General features: G+C 44.4%; 1 protein-coding gene across 2 annotated transcripts in view; it reads left to right on the top strand.

Moving 5' to 3' along the window:
* Positions 1 to 642: 642 nt before the first annotated feature.
* The window catches only part of LOC137425055 (prolyl 3-hydroxylase 1), a 125,243-nt gene continuing 106,891 nt past the window's right edge, over positions 643 to 18,994 (top strand). The window contains exon 1 of one of the 2 annotated variants that reach the window (XR_013623129.1): positions 643 to 1,109. Coding sequence is in view for 1 of the 2 variants with exons in the window: in XM_078776239.1 (XP_078632365.1) it covers positions 863 to 1,109 (247 nt within the window). In the remaining variant the exon portion in view is untranslated. The remainder of the gene's footprint in view (positions 1,110 to 18,994) is intronic. The other variant, XM_078776239.1, reaches the window with a different exon arrangement.

The raw sequence follows: 18,994 nt of genomic DNA, 5'->3' as shown, positions 1-18,994 counted from the left end.
CACAATTATTATCTACGACCAACTGGACCTGCATGTACACCTTATTCGTGAAGGACAATTAATACAGGATGTTCAGAATTTGTTCAGGATGCCGGTGATAGCTCACCTACTCTTTGCGAAGGACACCGTGGGATCTTTAGTCCATCCGAAAGACGGCACACACATTGATGAATAACCTGCCTGTGAAACACCAGGACGGTAGTTTATAGCTGGGTCGGGATTCGAACCCAGGCTAGACAGCTCAGAAGCGAGTGTACGTACCTCCAGGAGGGTAGGCTATCCTACCAGCTCAGCCCAACATCGTGGGAAAACAGATTGGCTCGAGCACAACATGGAAATGTGTTTGAGAGTAACGAAGAAACTTTAACAAATAGATTAGCATGATGATATACAAGGGTAACGGTGGAGTGGAATCCCGAACCGTGCCGTGACTGGTGCTGGCACGGCTTGCATGTGGAATCGGGACGAGGAGGGAATGTGGGCCGTTGTGTGCTGTCTTGTTTGGGGAATAGAAGGCAAGGAAGCACGTATTCGTGTATTAACAGAGGCTTCTGGAAAACTCGTCAGAGATGGTGGTGGTGGGGAGGGGTGGTGGTCGTGAGGGGTGGTCAGGAGGTGCGTCTCCACAAAGGCGGAGCACACGCAGGAAACCTAGAGGAAAGAGATGGTACCGTAGAGAGAGAGAGCGAGGGAGTTGAGGATCAGGGAAAGACAGAGATGGAGGGTAGAAAGTCGAGCGTAAAAGCCCGGGAAAGAGACTGAGAGGGAGATGACGGGCGAAGAAGACGAAAAGAAAACCAGCGACACAGCACAGACATAAATAACTCCTTGGCACGACCTCAGTAGGGATTTGGAGCCGGCAATGTGCGATCTTCTCGGTCTCCTCGGCCCGTGCCTGCTGATCGTGCTGCCGTACGGCGGTCTCAGCATGCTCGGGGAACCCCTGCAGCCGTACGACTCTTTGTACGCGGACGCCGTGGAGGCTTACCATCGCGGGGACTGGAAGGCCGTGGTGTTGGGAATGGAGGCAGCTTTGGGAAGTCGCTCACGGCTCATGGCCGCGAAGCGCAGGTGCGCCGCGCAGTGCTCCGGCCCCAGCACGTTCTCAGGTACGAATTGGGGAAACCCTCAAAATATCCCGATGTATTTCTCCCTTCCCCCGCACACCACCAGACGTATATACCGCAGGTTACCATAACAACGAAGGATTACCACACTATGAGTCGGAGTTGCGTGGGAAAGTCGATGTAACTTACAAAAGTCGATGTATAACTTACAAAAGTCGATGTATAACTTACAAAAGTCGATGTATAACTTACAAAAGTCGATGCAACTTGCCACTTCTGCTAACTAACTCACCTAGACCGGCTCATGTGGAACAATGTGATCTACCAGCGTTAATATGGCAACTTGCCACTTCTGCTAACTACCTCACCTAGACCGGCTCACGTGCATCAATCTCAGCTACCAGTGTTAATGTGGCAACTTCTGCTAACGACCTCACCTAGACCGGCTCATGTACATCAATCTCAGCTACCAGTGTTAATGTGGCAACTTCTGCTAACGACCTCACCGAGACCGGCTCATGTGCATCAATGTGATCTACCATCGTTAATTTGGCAACTTGCCACTTCTGCTAACTACCTCACCTAGTCCAGCTCACGTGCAGCAATCTCAGCTACAAGCGTAAATGTGGCAACTTCTGCTAACGACCTCACCGAGACCGGCTCATGTGGAACAATCTCAGCTACCAGTGTTAATGTGGCAACTTCTGATAACGACCTCACCTAGACCGGCTCATGTGCATCAATCTCAGCTACAAGCGTAAATGTGGCAACTTCTGCTAACGACCTCACCTAGACCGGCTCATGTGGAACAATCTCAGCTACAAGCGTAAATGTGGCAACTTCTGCTAACGACCTCACCTAGACCGGCTCATGTGGAACAATCTCAGCTACCAGTGTTAATGTGGCAACTTCTGCTAATGACCTCACCTAGACCGGCTCATGTGCATCAATCTCAGCTACCAGTGTTAATGTGGCAACTTCTGCTAACGACCTCACATAGACCGGCTCATGTGCATCAATCTCAGCTACCAGTGTTAATGTGGCAACTTCTGCTAATGACCTCACCTAGACCGGCTCAAGTGGAACAATCTCAGCTACCAGTGTTAATGTGGCAACTTCTGCTAATGACCTCACCTAGACCGGCTCATGTGGAACAATCTCAGCTACAAGCGTAAATGTGGCAACTTCTGCTAACGACCTCACCTAGACCGGCTCATGTGGAACAATCTCAGCTACCAGTGTTAATGTGGCAACTTCTGCTAACGACCTCACCTAGACCGGCTCATGTGGAACAATCTCAGCTACCAGTGTTAATGTGGCAACTTCTGCTAATGACCTCACCTAGACCGGCTCATGTGGAACAATCTCAGCTACCAGTGTTAATGTGGCAACTTCTGCTAATGACCTCATCTAGACCGGCTCAATCTCAGCTACCAGTGTTAATGTGGCAACTTCTGCTAACGGCCTCACCTAGACCGGCTCAATCTCAGCTACCAGTGTTAATGTGGCAACTTCTGCTAACGACCTCACCTAGACCGGCTCAATCTCAGCTACCAGTGTTAATGTGGCAACTTCTGCTAACGACCTCACCTAGACCGGCTCATGTGCATCACTCTCAGCTACCAGTGTTAATGTGGCAACTTCTGCTAACAACCTCACATAGACCGGCTCATGTGCATCAATCTCAGCTACCAGTGTTAATGTGGCAACTTCTGCTAACGACCTCACCGAGACCGGCTCATGTGCATCAATCTCAGCTACCAGTGTTAATGTGGCAACTTCTGCTAACGACCTCACATAGACCGGCTCATGCGCATCAATCTCAGCTTCCAGTGTTAATGTGGCAACTTCTGCTAACAACCTCACCGAGACCGGCTCATGTGCATCAATCTCAGCTACCAGTGTTAATGTGGCAACTTCTGCTGACGACCTCACCAAGACCGGCTCATGTGGAACAATGTGATCTACCAGCGTTAATATGGCAACTTGCCACTTCTGCTAACTACCAGTACCTCACCTAGACCGGCTCATGTGTAACAATGTGATCTACCAGCGTTAATATGGCAACTTGCCACTTCTGCTAACTACCAGTACCTCACCTAGACCGGCTCATGTGTAACAATGTGATCTACCAGCGTTAATATGGCAACTTGCCACTTCTGCTAACTACCAGTACCTCACCTAGACCGGCTCATGTGGAACAATGTGATCTACCAGCGTTAATATGGCAACTTGCCACTTCTGCTAACTACCTCACCGAGTCCAGCTCATGTGCATCAATCTCAGCTACAAGCGTAAATGTGGCAACTTCTGCTAACGACCTCACCGAGACCGGCTCATGTGCATCAATCTCAGCTACCAGTGTTAATGTGGCAACTTCTGCTGACGACCTCACCAAGACCGGCTCATGTGGAACAATGTGATCTACCAGCGTTAATATTGCAACTTGCCACCTCTGCTAACTACCTCACCTAGACCGGCTCATGTGGAACAATTGCATCAACCAGCACTCATAGAGCATAGACAGGGCTTGCTTTGAGTCATGTTACAACAACTAAACTAATTTTCAGCCCACTCAAACATCCATAAATACGCTGCCCTACATTAGTTTCAGGAAATTATTGCATTCTTCGTGTGAGACTTAATTAAGTTGCTGTCCCTTCTCTAATCGTGTAGATCTGACATACACTACCGGTCAAAAGTTTTAGAACACCTCAATTTTTCCAGTTTTTATTGAAATTTACGCAGTTTAATGTCTCAATGTACTCTGAAATTAAGCATAGAACAAATAAACAATTGGAGATTAAAAAAGAAATCATAGAATCATTTTGATTAACAAAATTTAATTTAAATTTTTGACTCGGCAAAGTAGCCACCTTTTGCAGATATAACCGCCGAACACACTCGTGGCATTTTTTATAATATATAAATAACCACCTTTAGAGGCCATTTTTCCCCGCAAAGCGGGCGGGGGTTGGCCTTTTTCGGGAACCGTGGTTGTTGTTGTTTTTTGGTCCCCTTTTTGAAGCAATGTTTTACGGCCCAACACCAGCCGGCACCCTAGCCATTCTTTCTACAATGGAAATCAAATATTGTTCGGGAAGTTCTTCCCAACACTGTTGCAGAAGTTCCCACAAATGTGTTGCACTTGTAGGTTGCTTTGCTTTCACCCTTCTGTCCAGTTCATCCCCAAACCAGCTCGATGGGGTTTAAGTCTGGAGAATGTGCTGGCCATTCCATGATTTGAAGCCTACCGTCTTGTTCTTTTCCTCGAAGGTAGTTTTGACATAGCCTGGAGGTGTGTTTAGGGTCATTATCTTGCTGTAGGATGAACCCCTGACCAACTAGGCGTATACCAGAGGGTATTGCATGGCGCTGCAAAATGCTGTTGTAGCCCTTTTGGTTCAGGGTGCCAGTCACTTTGTGCAAGTCGCCGACTCTGGATCCAGCAAAAGAGCCCCAGACCATCACGCTTCCTCCTCCATGTTTGACAGTTGGTGTCACACACTGAGGAACCATCCTTTCGCCTACTCGACGGCGTACAAAAACCCTGCGTGATGAACCAAAGATTTCAAATTTTGATTCATCGATCCACAAGACCTTCTTCCAGTCTTCAGTAGTCCACTGGTGGTGCTTCATGGCCCAGGCAAGCCTCTTTTTCTTATTTTGCCATCTTCGCAATGCCTTTCTCACTGCCACTTGACCTGTCAAACCTGCAGCTCGAAGTCTTCTCTTCACAGTTGAAACTGAGACTTGCTTACTTTGACCAGTGTTAAGCTGTGCTTGAAGCTGTTGTCCTGTGAGCCGCCTAACACGCAAGCTGTTGACTCTCAGAAACTTGTCTTCTGATTCTGTTGTGGCTTTGGGTCTGCCAGACCTCTTCCTGTCAGAGTTTCCTCCAGTTGTTCAAATCGTGCTTCAGAGGGTGTAATAACAGTCTGTTCCAATACTGCTTTTATACAGACAGGGGGTTTGTAATCAAGTAATCAGCGGAAGTTGGGACACCTGTAGGAATTGTTTGCATCAACTTTCAAGGCTTAATTTACTTACATTGCTGCAGAACAGCTGTAAGTTGTTAACCCATTATTTGTTCCCTGAAGAAGGCCTTTTTTTTTTACAATATAACTGCAATTTACATTATTTTCCCATTTTTGCTAACCTAAGCTTCTTTTTTTTTAACCTCGAGCAGTTTACTGCTAACCTTTGTACCATTTCAGGTTATTCACTGGACATTAAACTGCGTAAATTTCAATAAAAACTGAAAAATTTCTAGGTGTTCTAAAACTTTTGACCAGTAGTGTACCTGATGGAATATTTCCAATAAGAGTATTCCTTTGGATTGGCACATGTTCTGTATGGATCGTGCCAATGAATGCTAAAGGCCCTTCGAGAACTGACTCATGCATATGGCTGATGGGAAATTTCCATTCTGCAAACGATGTTTGATATATCTGTACATTGTCATTGTTCAAATATAACTGGTACAACTTCACTAATATAACTGATATTTTTTCTGAACATGAGTTCATAACTAATCGTTGGACCAAGATTCAATTATTGCAAATTCTGAGATCATTGGTGCTAGTTGCATCATCACACGTGTGTCTGCAGCACTGATGTAGTGGCTCCTTTTGAAGGGTTTACGACAGGAATTTGTAATTTGTTTAGGGTCCAGGCCAGGTAATAACTCACCAAGTCTGCGCAAAAGACCCCTCGTGGGATACTTAACTTCCATCATAGATTGAGAAGCTGAGAAGCGCCTAGAAAACGACTTTCATTTCATGATCGAGATTCTTCTTGAAGTTTGGGATTTTGAGAGACAACTATGTGGTAGGCTCTAGGTAAAAAGTTATCCACGAGATCTCTGCCCAACAATGCTGTGTGGGGTCTCACAGTTGACCACCGGTGTCCAAAATAGGCACGTTTTGACATTGTGTCCATTTATGTCATGATGGACTCATAGCCTCATGACTACTGACCACGCAGGGCTATGAAAGTCGAGAGCACTCAGATATCACAACGTCACTTGAAAATCATAAATACTGAGGTTGACCATGTTTTATTCGAAGAATCATCCTAATTAAAAAAAGAGCAATTTATTCTGGAAAAATCTAGATTTTCTTCGTTTCAAAGGGGCAATACCTTCGTTAATAATAAGTGCAATGAAGTTAAAACGCACAGGCCAGTAGAACTCACTATGGCTTTCCAGGTGGTGAAGTATCGAGATCATACAATCAGTAGTTAAGAAGTTACAATGAATGTAATTGGTACTTTCAGCAAATTAAGACTACATATCAGCTGTGAAATATTTGAATAATGAAGGGTATAATATTACATGCACTATAGATGCATCAATTTGACCAGGAATGTATATCTAAGTGTATTGGCACATTCCGCTAAGATAGCAGACGGATCAAACATACAAATTGGATCAGTCAATGATGTCAGTTTCAGCATTGTCCCTTTTATTACCACCCTCAAATAACTCTTCTGTCAGTGTTTTTTGAAGAATCCGTGCAATAATGTTAGAACCGCACTCAGTAGAGAGCATACCTCCGCCAGGTGAACAGTTTACGTTTTGTATCCCAGAGTAGACCAGAAAAATCACAATACAGAATCACATTTAATCAAAATCATCCGTCCACAACTTTTTGAGATATCCTGCTATATATCGTTTTTGGCCCCATCTCCCAATGGTGAAGAATCACTTTAAAAATTGTACTAGCCGGATCCGGATCTTCCCCAAAATTGGCTAATCATTATTTTCCTGCACACAAGACAATCAATATAGTGGTAAAAAGAAAACTTATGCATTTACATACATGTAGGAAATTGTGAATTACTACAAGACGTCCATTTGTCTAATAGAGCCACCCTTAATGAGGGTCTTCTCTTCCTCGCCCCCCAATCCCCTCCCCTCCCTGTCTGTTGTGCTCACAATTTAAATACTTCTCTTATCTAAAGCGACAGGGGTCAATCGGTCTGTGAGCAAAGCTTAAAGCAACAGAAATTATTTCATTAAATCGATAAGTGATGAAAGAAACTCAGCAATAGAAGTTTCACTTTACATTTAATAAATTAATTTATTGTGTAAGTATGGCGCGTTTAGGTGTTCTGCTGTAACACCATATTATATAACGTTTCTGGAAGCGAAGGGTTAATTTGAAGGGTGTGGCAAATTGCACATGGAATTTGTGTGAGTGTTTTGCCTAGGAATGTTCACCTGGATTTACCTTTACCAGAACAGGCATTACCTTCATCTATCTATAATTCCAGCAATCTCTGTGTGTCTGTCTGTGTGTCTGTGTGTCTGTGACCGCTGTTTCTCGACAACCACGGGTCCGATATACTTGAAACTTGCCAGGTATATTGCTGGGGACCCGAGGATGTGCCTTTTCAAGGTTTGTAATTAATCGGACAAGTACCTACCGAGCTATGTCCAAAAAACGCTTCAACCAATCAGAGAGCAGCGAGCTATCACGTGTGCCGAACCGTTAATGCAATGCAAGCGTTAATGCGTTAATGCAAGGCTTTTCTTTTTTTCCCTCTTCTCTTTCTACTTTTCCTTGCGATTAAATTGCAAACAGCCAAAATACGTTGGCGCTAATTGAATAATTGGCCATTAACACTAAAATAATCGTAACTGCGATATGCCAACTTCCGGACAGTGCAGCCTTCCATGTTGTTGTTGTTTGCAGCAGCTGTTTGCAGCAAGGCAAGGCTTTTCTTTTTTTCCCTCTTCTCTTTCTACTTTTCCTTGCGATTAAATTGCAAAAAGCCAAAATACGTTGGCGATAATTGAATAAATGGGCATTAATAGATAGATAGATAGATATGCGATATGCGAACTTCCGGACAGTGTGCGCGTTACGAGCTGACCGCCATTACGGTACGTAATTCGATTTCTTATGCGCATTATTTCTCCCAATTCAGTCAGAGCGAAGGGCGGAAGCGAAGAGCGTTGTTATTTTTTGTTTACGGGCGTACGGGCGGGGTAGAGCGTACGGGTAGCGTTTTTTTTTTTTTTTGGCAAGGAACGGGCACCCACGTACGGGCAATGCCCTAGTTCATGTAATGTCTTCACTTGTCAATGCAAGCATATTTTCTTGCTGAACCTTATATATTAGCTTATATAGCTGAAATATATTTTATACTGTCAAGGAACAAAGTAAATTCTAAACGAAATAGCAATTTTATTAAGTACATGTTAAATATTACTTATGATATCTCATTGTGTCAAAAGGAATGAAGACAGTCAGAAATATTTGTTGAATAATCACTGGCTGGTATCAAAAGGAATGAGAAACATTGTGGTGGAATATTAGGGGCCAAGAAATGCTGAACAGAAGAAAGAAGCCACAAAAGTGGAAAAGAGTGAAGATCCTCAAGATAAGGAAGATTCTAAACGTTTGAAGAAGGAAACGGAAGCACAAAGTAGCAATAGCAAAGAACAAAACGTATGAAGATTGGGGGAAAAGCTTAACCATAACAGGAGGCAAGAATAACGTTTTGAAAATAGTCAGGCAAATGGTAAAGGATAGAAGAGACGTGGTAGAAGTTAATTGTTTTAAAAAACAACAGCGGAATAAATAAATAAAATAAAAAAATGTTTAAAAACAACAGCGGAATCTACCAGTGAAATATGATGTTGTTGTTAAGGAATCAAAAGCTTATTTTTAAAAGATTTGGAACCACCTTTAGAGGCCATTTTTCCCCACAGAGCAGGGGTTGGCCTTTCCAGGCACCATGGCCCCCTTTTTGAAGCAATGTTTTATGGCCGGATGCTCTTCCTGCCGCCAACCCTGCGAGTCGCCTCTTGCGACACACAGGGAATTACCAGTGAACTGGTACTCAATTTGCCGACTTCGGAGGGATGACAGGCTGAGTCGACCCCACGGCCTTATTTCAGCGATCGACTGGGATTCGAACCCAGGATCCTAGGATCCCAAGCCGCACCCTAACCACTAAGCCAACACCAGGCTTTTGAATGATTTGCAACAAAGAAATCAAATGGGAGAATGACTTTGATGTATAATAATGTAGAAGGTTCAGAAGGAAAGATAAATGAAGAGGAAGAGAAGAGGTAGAAGTTTTAAGAAAGGAAAGGCAGCGGGTCCAACGGGATTCTGAAAGTATTCTCTGAAGATTTGCCAAAGGGTACAATTGTGTCTTTGTTCAAGATGAAGAGAGACACTTTGTAATGCTCATCCTACAGATAAGTTAAACTAATTGAACAGGCATTGAAAGTTTTTGAAAAGGTGTTTGAAAAAATACATATAAGAGTTGTAAATATAGACAACAACTGGTTTGGTATTGTGCCAAGATCAACAACAGAAGTGATTTTATTTTGAGGCAATGCCAAGATAAGTATTTGGAAAAATTAAAAAAAATTAACTGTATCGTGTTTTCGTTGACCTAAACCTAGAGAAAGCATATGATGGAGTAAGTACCAAGAGAAGTTTTTGAATTGGCTCTCTGAAGGCAGCTCGTGCCTAAAGAAATGATAAAAGTAGTCATGGGAATTGATTAAAAAATAAAGAACTATGAGAAAGACTAGCTTGGATGCACTGAAATGTATGAAGTGAATTACATTAGGTTATTATCTGCTATTGACATAGTTTTGAATATGCTGAAACTGAAAAAGAAGCAAAAGAGATGCTTAAAAGATGGAAAATATGTTTATGTTTCAGCATTAATAAAATGAAGCTTATTGTGATTGGCGAAGTAGAAGAAAGGAAAGAAAGAGGACAATGGCCTTGTTTAACCCTTGGATGCAGTGATTGGGCCTCGGAGGCCCACAAGGTTTTTTTTGTTGCAAAAACTATGCTGTACAATTTTCTTTTAGAATGAGCCTCATTTTCACCGACTGTCATGTTGTGACACAAAATTCAATGACATAAATAAAATTCATTCAGGCTCGTGGGAAAATCTACATTCTTCACTTAAAACCCAAAAATCCAACACGAATGCAGGCCTGGGGCCTTCGAGGCCCCGCATAAATGTGGTACTACTATGTTATATCATTATTTTCTTGATATGAGCCTCATTATATGCTCCCATAACCTGGTTACAAATAATTCAGTGACAAAAATATGAAAATAAAAAAACTTTACATGAATACACTTGTGGGGCCTCCAAGGCCCAATGGTTGCATAGGTGTAGGATTTTTGACAGTTGTGGACATATACATTCTAAATAAAAGGATTAGTGAATCATTTTTTGAGCAAATATTCCTCCATGAGCCTCAACTGTTTAGAGAAAAGAAAGTTGAAAAAGCAAGAACAAATATTTTTTTTTGCAAAAAAAAAAGGATTCATTACTTGTATGGGATTCTTCAAACTAATAGGATCAATGATTCACATTTTCTGAGCAAATACACATCCATGAGCATCGATTTCGATTGAAAAAGGATATGAAAGAAAAATAATCTATTTTTAAAAATAAAAAAACATTACACAAATACATTCGTTGGGCCTGCGAGGCCCAATGGCTGCGTTTATGTAGGATTTTTGACGCCTAAGAGTTAATATGTGGAAAAGGAGTTGGAAGGAATTCAATTCATGTGGGCAGTGTAAAATATGGTGTCACAAGAGGTGCAGTGGTATCACAGGAAATGTGTAGGCTATGAGCCAGACCCCCCCAAATTGACCGGTCGGTACCATACAGATGGAGTAAGGCTCATTGTGATTTTTAGCAAGATATATGTCCCTAGATATGAAAAAAAAGTGATAGCAGTGTATAACTCTCGGCCATCTCTGTTATTTTTTTTGTATTTTTTTTTTGTATACTGAATCGAGGCTCGTGATTTTATCCTGTTATCCTGTTATCACCTGTTATCACCTGTTATCACCTGTTATCAGGTTATCACCTGAACTCCTGTTATCACCCGAAATATTATTATACGCCTGCTTCGCTTCGCCAAAAAATGTGATATTTGCTAAAATTGGAATAAATATGTTTTTAAGGACCACAGAGTGCCGAGATCGAGATCGAGATCGTATTTGTTCGAGAGATCATGATAAACCTAGAGTGTGGAGCAGGTTTGCATGCATTGTGAAATATAATGTAGCTGATGTTACAAACCTACTTTAGGATACTAGATTACTAGCTAATACCAAAAATTACACTGAGATACCAAAAGTAGTAGACGAATAAACCTAAAATGTTCAAAAGCTATGTTTCGTTCCAAAATATCAAAATTAGGGGGTATGGTTGAACATATTTTGAACTTTGCCAAAATATGTGCCCCAAACAACCACCATATTACAAAGTAATGATATATTCCAATGCAGTGGTTCCTTGCGAAGATTTTGATGGGTCAAATGTTACTCTGGGAGTTTTCATTTTTGAAATATTGACAAAAATGTACAATGTGAATTCTGAACTCGAAGCGATTTCGACCACTTTTTCACTAAATTTAACATATTTTTTGTCATTATATCAATATTTTGATAAATAACCCCCACAAATGTTCTATATTTCTATTACTATATTAGTTGGCATCCAGTATGCAAATTATTGGCACTCTGTGGTCCTTAAAAACATATTTATTCCAATTTTAACAAATATCACATTTTTTGGCGAAGCGAAGCAGGCGTATAATAATATTTCGGGTGATAACACAGAGATGGCCGAGAGTTATACACTGCTATCACTTTTTTTTCATATCTAGGGACATATATCTTGCTAAAAATCACAATGAGCCTTACTCCATCTGTATGGTACCGACCAACCCCCTTGGCTCATAGCCTAGTGGTAACAAAGACTGGGATTTTCATATGTAAAATATGTGAGGATAAATAATTTCAATAAAAAGATGAAGAACAAGAAGAAATGCTCCTGAGCTCAGAATTTAATGTAGAAAAGGAAAACAGTTTCTGTTACCTTGGAAACTTGATATCAGCATCTGGAGTAGCAGAATTAGCTATTAGATCGAGAATAAAGTCAGCCTGGAATAAGTGGAGACAACTAGGTGATATGAAGCACAGAAACATTCCCTTAAGCTTATCTATGAAAGTTAAGAGTTTATAAAATGTGTATCAGACTCGTATTGATGTATGGAAGCGAAATATGGGGCAATACAGATCGATGATGAAAAAATAATTGAAAGAATCTAGATGAGAATGACACAATGGATGAATGGATTGTCTCTGAAAGAAAGATTACGAGCTCAGAAATGAGGCAAAGATGAAAACATTAACACTAGAGAAGAAGAACTTAGGAAGAGAAGACTTGGTTGGGCAACAATGGTTGGAAGATGAAGCTGTAAAGAAATCAATAAAGCTCATGGTAGAAGAAAGAAAGCTGATAAGACATCCTAAAAATACATCGTGGATTTAAACTGTCAATAAAGATATGGAAAACTTTGATTTGCACAAACCGACCTATGCAATGGATAGATATGTGGTACCCGGCTTTGTTCAGTTTGGAGGAATGGAGGAATGGAGGAATTGGAGGAATGAATATAAATGGAGGAATGCCAACCCATTGAAAAGGGGGAAAAGGTCATAAAACGTTTGTTGGTGTTTTTTTTTATTGCTGTCGTTGTTCTCATTGTCATTACTAGGGCATGCCCGTACTATATATATATCTAAAATTATATCCCCCCCCTCTATTTACATGAAATGGTTTGGTCCATTCGCAAAGCCAAAGCGAACGGCTTGCGAGTACGGTGACAATCCCCCCTTCTATGTACATGAAATGGTTTGGTTCATTCGCAAAGCCAAAGCGAACGGCTTGCGAGTACGGTGACAATCCCCCCCCTCTATTTACATGAAATGGTTTGGTCCAAAGCGAACGGCTTGCGAGTACGGTGACAATCCCCCCCCTCTATTTACATGAAATGGTTTGGTCCAAAGCGAACGGCTTGCGGAGTTTGGTAAAGAAATCGCCATAGCTCGGTAACTACTTCTCCGATTAATATGAAACCTTGAAAAGGCACATCCTCGGGTCCCCAGCAATATACCTGGCAAGTTTAAAGTATATCGGACCCGTGGTTGTCGAGAAACAGCGGTCACAGACAAACACACAGACAAACACACAGACAAACACACAGACAAACACACACACACACACAGAGATTACTGGAATTATAGATAGATGTCAAGGATATATCATCCAAATTTATATTGTTTAATGTAGTCAGTGTCACACACTACTCCAAGCACAGGGTGAACTGCCTGACAGTCAAACAAAATTGAAAATCATTCCAAACAGGAAACCTACTGTTTTTAAGGACGTTATAAAGGACACAAACAACAGGCACAAATAACTAATATAACGTGTCAGATAGGGTGATGTAATAGACACTGCGTCAATGGCGGTACAACAGAGGGAAACTTCCTAAATTAATTTTTTTACAAGACCTTTACAATCTTTCTTTTATTTCAATTGAATTAGATACTTGAACATTGTGGATCACAAATCGCCTTCTTGTCGCTTCCAAGAACCACCAGTTTTGCAGTACTTGGACATCTCTATATATATAAAGGAGGAGTGTCTGTGTGTGTGTCTGTCTGGATGTCCGCTTATAACTCAAGAACTACACATCGGAGAAAAGTTTTAGACACAGATTCGGAATCAGCATAAAATCCCGGTGGTTTTAGGCTACGTTTTATTTTAATATCAATGGTTTAAAAAAACCGCGCCACCTGCAATTCCATGGTGGTTTGTGGCGGCGCTAGACGTCCGGGGTGTATTGCAATGGTTTGTCGGGTTTGGCTGTGGGTCCAGAATAGCTCCCATTTCCTTATGTTCTTCCACTTTTATTTTGATTCTTCTGTTACAACGCCTTCCTTATCTACCTTATATCCCCCCCGACGAGGCCTCTACATAATTTCATGCGGCAGAATTTCGTGCATTTTGAGTGAAAGAAGTGAGACGAAGTTGTAGGAGGAAGAAGAGGCGTGGTCACTGTGGAGGCCCTCGATCGTGAGTGCAAATGGCGGGAATTGCGTTTGTATCGCAAAGTAAAGGATCTGCATTCATTTCTGAACTTGCATTGGTGGATTGTTATACATCTGCATTATTTTTCATAAAAAATCTTTATGTTGAACTTGAAGGCTCCAAGCACAGACTATATATATAGCCCTCATTGAGGTAAAGATAAAAGTAAAACGCCTGCTATCGCTTGCCAAGCTAGCCGTTCCCCCCTCCCCCTCCCCCCTCCACTCCCCCCCCTCCCCCTCCCCTCCCCCCTCCCCTCCCCCCTCCCCTCCCCCATCCCCTCCCCCCTCTCCCTCCCCTCTCCCCTCCCACTCCCCTCCCACTCCCCTCCCCCTCCCCACTCCCCTCCCCACTCCCCTCCCCCCTCCCCACTCCCCTCCCCCCTCCCACTCCCCTCCCCACTACCCCCTCATCCCCCTCCCCCCTACCCCCTCATCCCCCTCCCCCTTCCCCTCCTCTCCCCCTCCCCCTCCACTCCCCCCTCCCCTCCCCCTCCCCTCGCCTCCCCCTCCCCTCCCCCTCCTCTCCCCCTCCTCTCCCCCTCCACTCCCCCTCCCCTCCCCCCTCCCTCCTCCCCTCCCTCCTCCCTCCTCACCTCCCCCCTACCCCCTCATCCCCCTCCCCCTTCCCCTCCACTCCCCCCTCCCCTCCCCCTCCCCTCCCCTCCACCTCCCCTCCTCCTCCTCTCCCCCTCCTCGCCCCCTCCACTCCCCCCTCCCCTCCCCCCTCCCTCCTCCCTCCTCACCTCCTCCTCCTCCCCCTTCCCCCTCCCCCCACCCCCTCCCCCTCCCCCTCCCCCTCCCCCTCCCCCTCCCCCCTCCCCCTACCCCCTCCCCCTCCCCCTCCCTCCTCCCCCCTCCCCCTCCCTCCTCCCTCCTCCCCCCTCCCCCCTCACCTCCCCTCCCCCCTCACCTCCCCTCCCCCTTCCCCCTCCCGCCTCACCTCCCCTCCCCCTTCCCCCTCCCCCTCCCCCTCCCCCTCCCCCTCCACTCCCCCTCCCCTCCCCCCTCCCCCCTCTCCTCCTCCCCCTCCCTCCTCTTCTCCCCTCCCCCCCCCTCTCCTCCTCCCCTCCCTCCTCTTCTCCCCTCCCCTCCCCCCCTCTTCTCCCCTCCCCCCCTCTTCTCCCCTCCCCACCATCTCCTCCCCTCCCCCCCCGTTCCCCTCCCCTCCCCTTCCTCCTCCCCTCCCTTTCCTCCTCCCCTCCCTTCCCCCACCCGGCAATGCCGGGTACTTCCCATGGCCAGCTGTACGTGGGCTGCTCGAGGGTTGGAAAACCAAGCAATCTTTATGTCTTGGCACCAAGTAAGAAAACCAGAAATGTTGTATACCAAGAGGTTTTGAGAAATTGAAAATTGACAAAACGTCATGTAGGAAATGTACTGTGATATTGCTCTAAAATATACATGTTCTTTTCATCATATATTTGTATTATTCTTATTCAACCCGGGCGAAGCCGGGTACCTCAGCTAGTCTACTATATAAGAGAGATGTCTGTCTGTCTGTGTCGCCATTTTTCTCAGAGATGGCTGAACGGATCTTCGTCAAACTTTCAGAGGTTCATCAGTGAGTGCCTGGGAGTGTTTTAGGCAAAAAATAAAATAAAATATATGACAAAAAAGATCGTTTTTTGGGAGTTTTTTTTATTTTTATCGCTCGATAGTGCCTACGCCTTTTAAAATTAATGACAGTTATATACAAGTACACATTCGCATAAATAAATACAAAACAATCGCCAGACATTTGAATACAAATGAATCAAACAATTCCGGAAGTGCACGAAGTTGGTAGTCCTGATCTGCATCACACTTAACTCAGAAACGTGATGAACACCACATTCACAAACCAGCATATATATGAACACCCTTCCTCTCCTGCCTCCCCCCCCTGCCCTCCCCTCCCCTCTCCTTCCCCTTCTCCCCTCTTCCCCCCTCCCTCCCCCTATATTACCCTCCCATAAAAAGCACATGACATAAAAGCGAAATAAACACAACTTGACAATTTTTTAAATTTACTTTTGAGAAATTATTTTTATATTCCTTAACCAATACTCTAATTTTCTTTTCTATTGTAATTCTTAACGTACAGTATTATGTTCACAAACACTGTCCAGGCTATTCATCCCATAACTTGCAACCACATCAACGTCAGCCCTCTAGTATCATAGCAGAGCTTAAATGACCTGCACAGAAAGGCGCGTTTGGCCTATTCACGTCCTACTAATCTATTCAATAGTCTGAACATAAAATGGCTTTAACTCTGTTTTGTAACTTAATTTACATTTGATTAACGACTGGCCTGGTGTTGGCTTAGTGGTTAGGGTGCCGGCTTGGGATCCTAGGATCCTGAGTTTGTAATCCCGGTCAATCACTTAATTAATGCCAAGGGGGGTTGACTCAGCCTGTCATCCTTCCGAGGTCGGCAAATTGAGTACCAGCTTGCTGGGATGAATAATCACGGTGTGTACCCCAGTTTAGAATAGGTACACCGTATCCCTGCGCATCATAAGAGGCGACTGAGGGTTGGTGTCAGGAAGGGCATCCGGCCATAAAAACATTGCTTCAAACAGGGAACCATGATTATTGTCATGGGGCCTGCAAGGCTAACCTCTGCTCTAGCGGGGAAAATGGCCTTAAAACGATCATAACGCGCTGTAGCCACTCAACTCAAACATCACCTCTCTGCCAATAACCTGTATGAAACATTCCAATCCGGATTCCGCTCCAACCACAGTACTGAAACTGCTCTCCTCAAAATCACCAACGACCTTCTCCTCTCCTCTGACGCTGGCAACCTCAACATTCTCGTCCTCCTCGACCTCAGCGCTGCCTTTGACACCATCGATCACACCATCCTCCTCACCCGACTTGAATCCACCTTTAACGTTACCGGCACTGCCCTCTCTTGGATTAAATCATACCTCTCTGACAGACGCCAGTTCATCTCCATCAATAACTGCAAATCCCCCACTGCTCCCCTCCCCCAAGGTGTCCCCCAAGGTTCAGTTCTTGGCCCCCTCCTCTTCATCCTTTACCTGTCCCCCCTCGGTCACTTAATCGGCCGTCATGGTCTCCAATTCCACTGCTTCGCCAATGACATCCAGCTTTTCATCTCCACCAAGTCCATCTCCACCGCCACCCACTCTATCCTGACAAACTGCATCACTGAAATAAAATCCTGGCTTCAAATCAACTTCCTCAAACTTAACTGTGATAAATCTGAAATAATCATCATTGGCCCAAAAACGCTCACCAAGTCCACCCATAACTTTGCCCTCAACATCGACGGTTTCCCAGTATCCACCTCCCCTCACATCTGGAATCTTGGCATCATCTTTGACCAAATCCTCTCCTTCGACAAATACACTAAACAGATCACAAAGACAGCCTTCTTTCACCTGAAAAACATCGACCGTCTCTGTCCATCCCTCTCCTCCGTGGCTGCAGAAACCCTCATCCACGCCTTCATCACTTCCCGTCTGGACTACTGCAATAGCCTCCTTTATGGTTCACCCTCAACAATCACCAATAAACTCCAATACATTCAGAACTCCGCTGCCCGTCTACTCACCCATTCCCGGACCCGTGACCACATCACCCCCGTCCTTTACAAGCTTCACTGGCTCCCCATCTCCCAGAGAATCCAGTACAAAATCCTCCTCTTGACCTACAAAGCCCTCCATAACCTGGCCCCATCCTACCTGGCTGACCTCCTCTCCAGACACACTCCCACCCGCAACCTCCGCTCTGCTGGTACCAACCTCCTGACCCCCCCCCATCCGGACCAAGTTTAGATCCTGGGGGGACAGGGCCTTCTCCATCGCTGCTCCCACCCTCTGGAACTCGCTACCTCACACCATCAGAGACTCCTCCTCACTCACCACATTCAAAACATCACTCAAGACCCACCTGTTCAACACTGCATTCAACATTTAACCCACAGCATCTAACCCCTGACTATCTCCTCTCCTTCTCCCTCCTTTGTGCTTTGAATATTTCCCTATTGATTCTTCTTTTTTTGCAATTGTTTTTATGTTTTGCTATGCATTATGTTTTGCACTCTGTCAAAGCGTCTTTGGGCTTCCTGAAAAGCGCTATATAAAATAAATGCATTATTATTATTATTATCTAAACGGAAGTGGCTCTATACCATACACATTTACATAGATATAGTATTTGGATGTTCACCCCACCCTGGACCCCTAGGACTATGAATTTTATTTACCGCCTAAAACCTTCCGGTGCATACGCTGAGTGCAACCAACAGTGCTCAACTCATCTTGTCTGGCGGTTCAGGAGTGCGTATACAGACTTGGCATTTAATATGTTTTTTTTTGTTTTTTTGACTTGGGTTTACTTTCTTAACTCAGTATATCAATCTGGTGAGTTTCTTTTACACTTTGGTGATTTATTTGTTAAAAGAACCATGTCACTGATTGTCTGTCGCAGCAAGAAGTCAACAACAGGATTATATCACAGGTGGCGTGGCAAAATGTACGGACAGGTGCATTTGATGATTGGCTTCACAGTCGGGTATACAAGGGTTGTTGGTTCTGTATTAGTGGAAAACAACTGCTGCACGTCTCCAAAAGTTATTGCCGCTTCCTCTGGAGATGGTCCGTCAACTCGACAATGCTGTTTGTCATGGAGTGGTGGCTTTACGAAATTACGGCATGAAACAGCGTGCTATTGCTCGGCAGTATGGCATCACTCAAGGTCAGGTGTCAAAGATCCTGAAACGAAATGCTCAGAGGGGTGTCCCTACTCCAATACCGAGGCCAGGACATCCCCGCAGAACCACAAGGAGGGATGATCGCCAGCTGCTCCGGTTAGTCCGCAATGGCCGTACCAAGTCAGCTAATCGGCTTAGGGCTGAGTGGCAGCAACTGACAAATGTGCCTGTATCCAGAAGCCTAGTCAACCAACGACTGGTTCAAGCAGGCTATCGTGCCAGGCATCCCCTGAGAAAGCCACGCCTGACCAGAC

This window comes from Myxine glutinosa, chromosome 4 (genome assembly GCF_964187855.1).
Source record: "Myxine glutinosa chromosome 4, kmMyxGlut1.1, whole genome shotgun sequence".
NCBI lineage: Eukaryota > Metazoa > Chordata > Myxini > Myxiniformes > Myxinidae > Myxine > Myxine glutinosa.
This window is presented reverse-complemented; position numbering and strand designations above follow the sequence as displayed.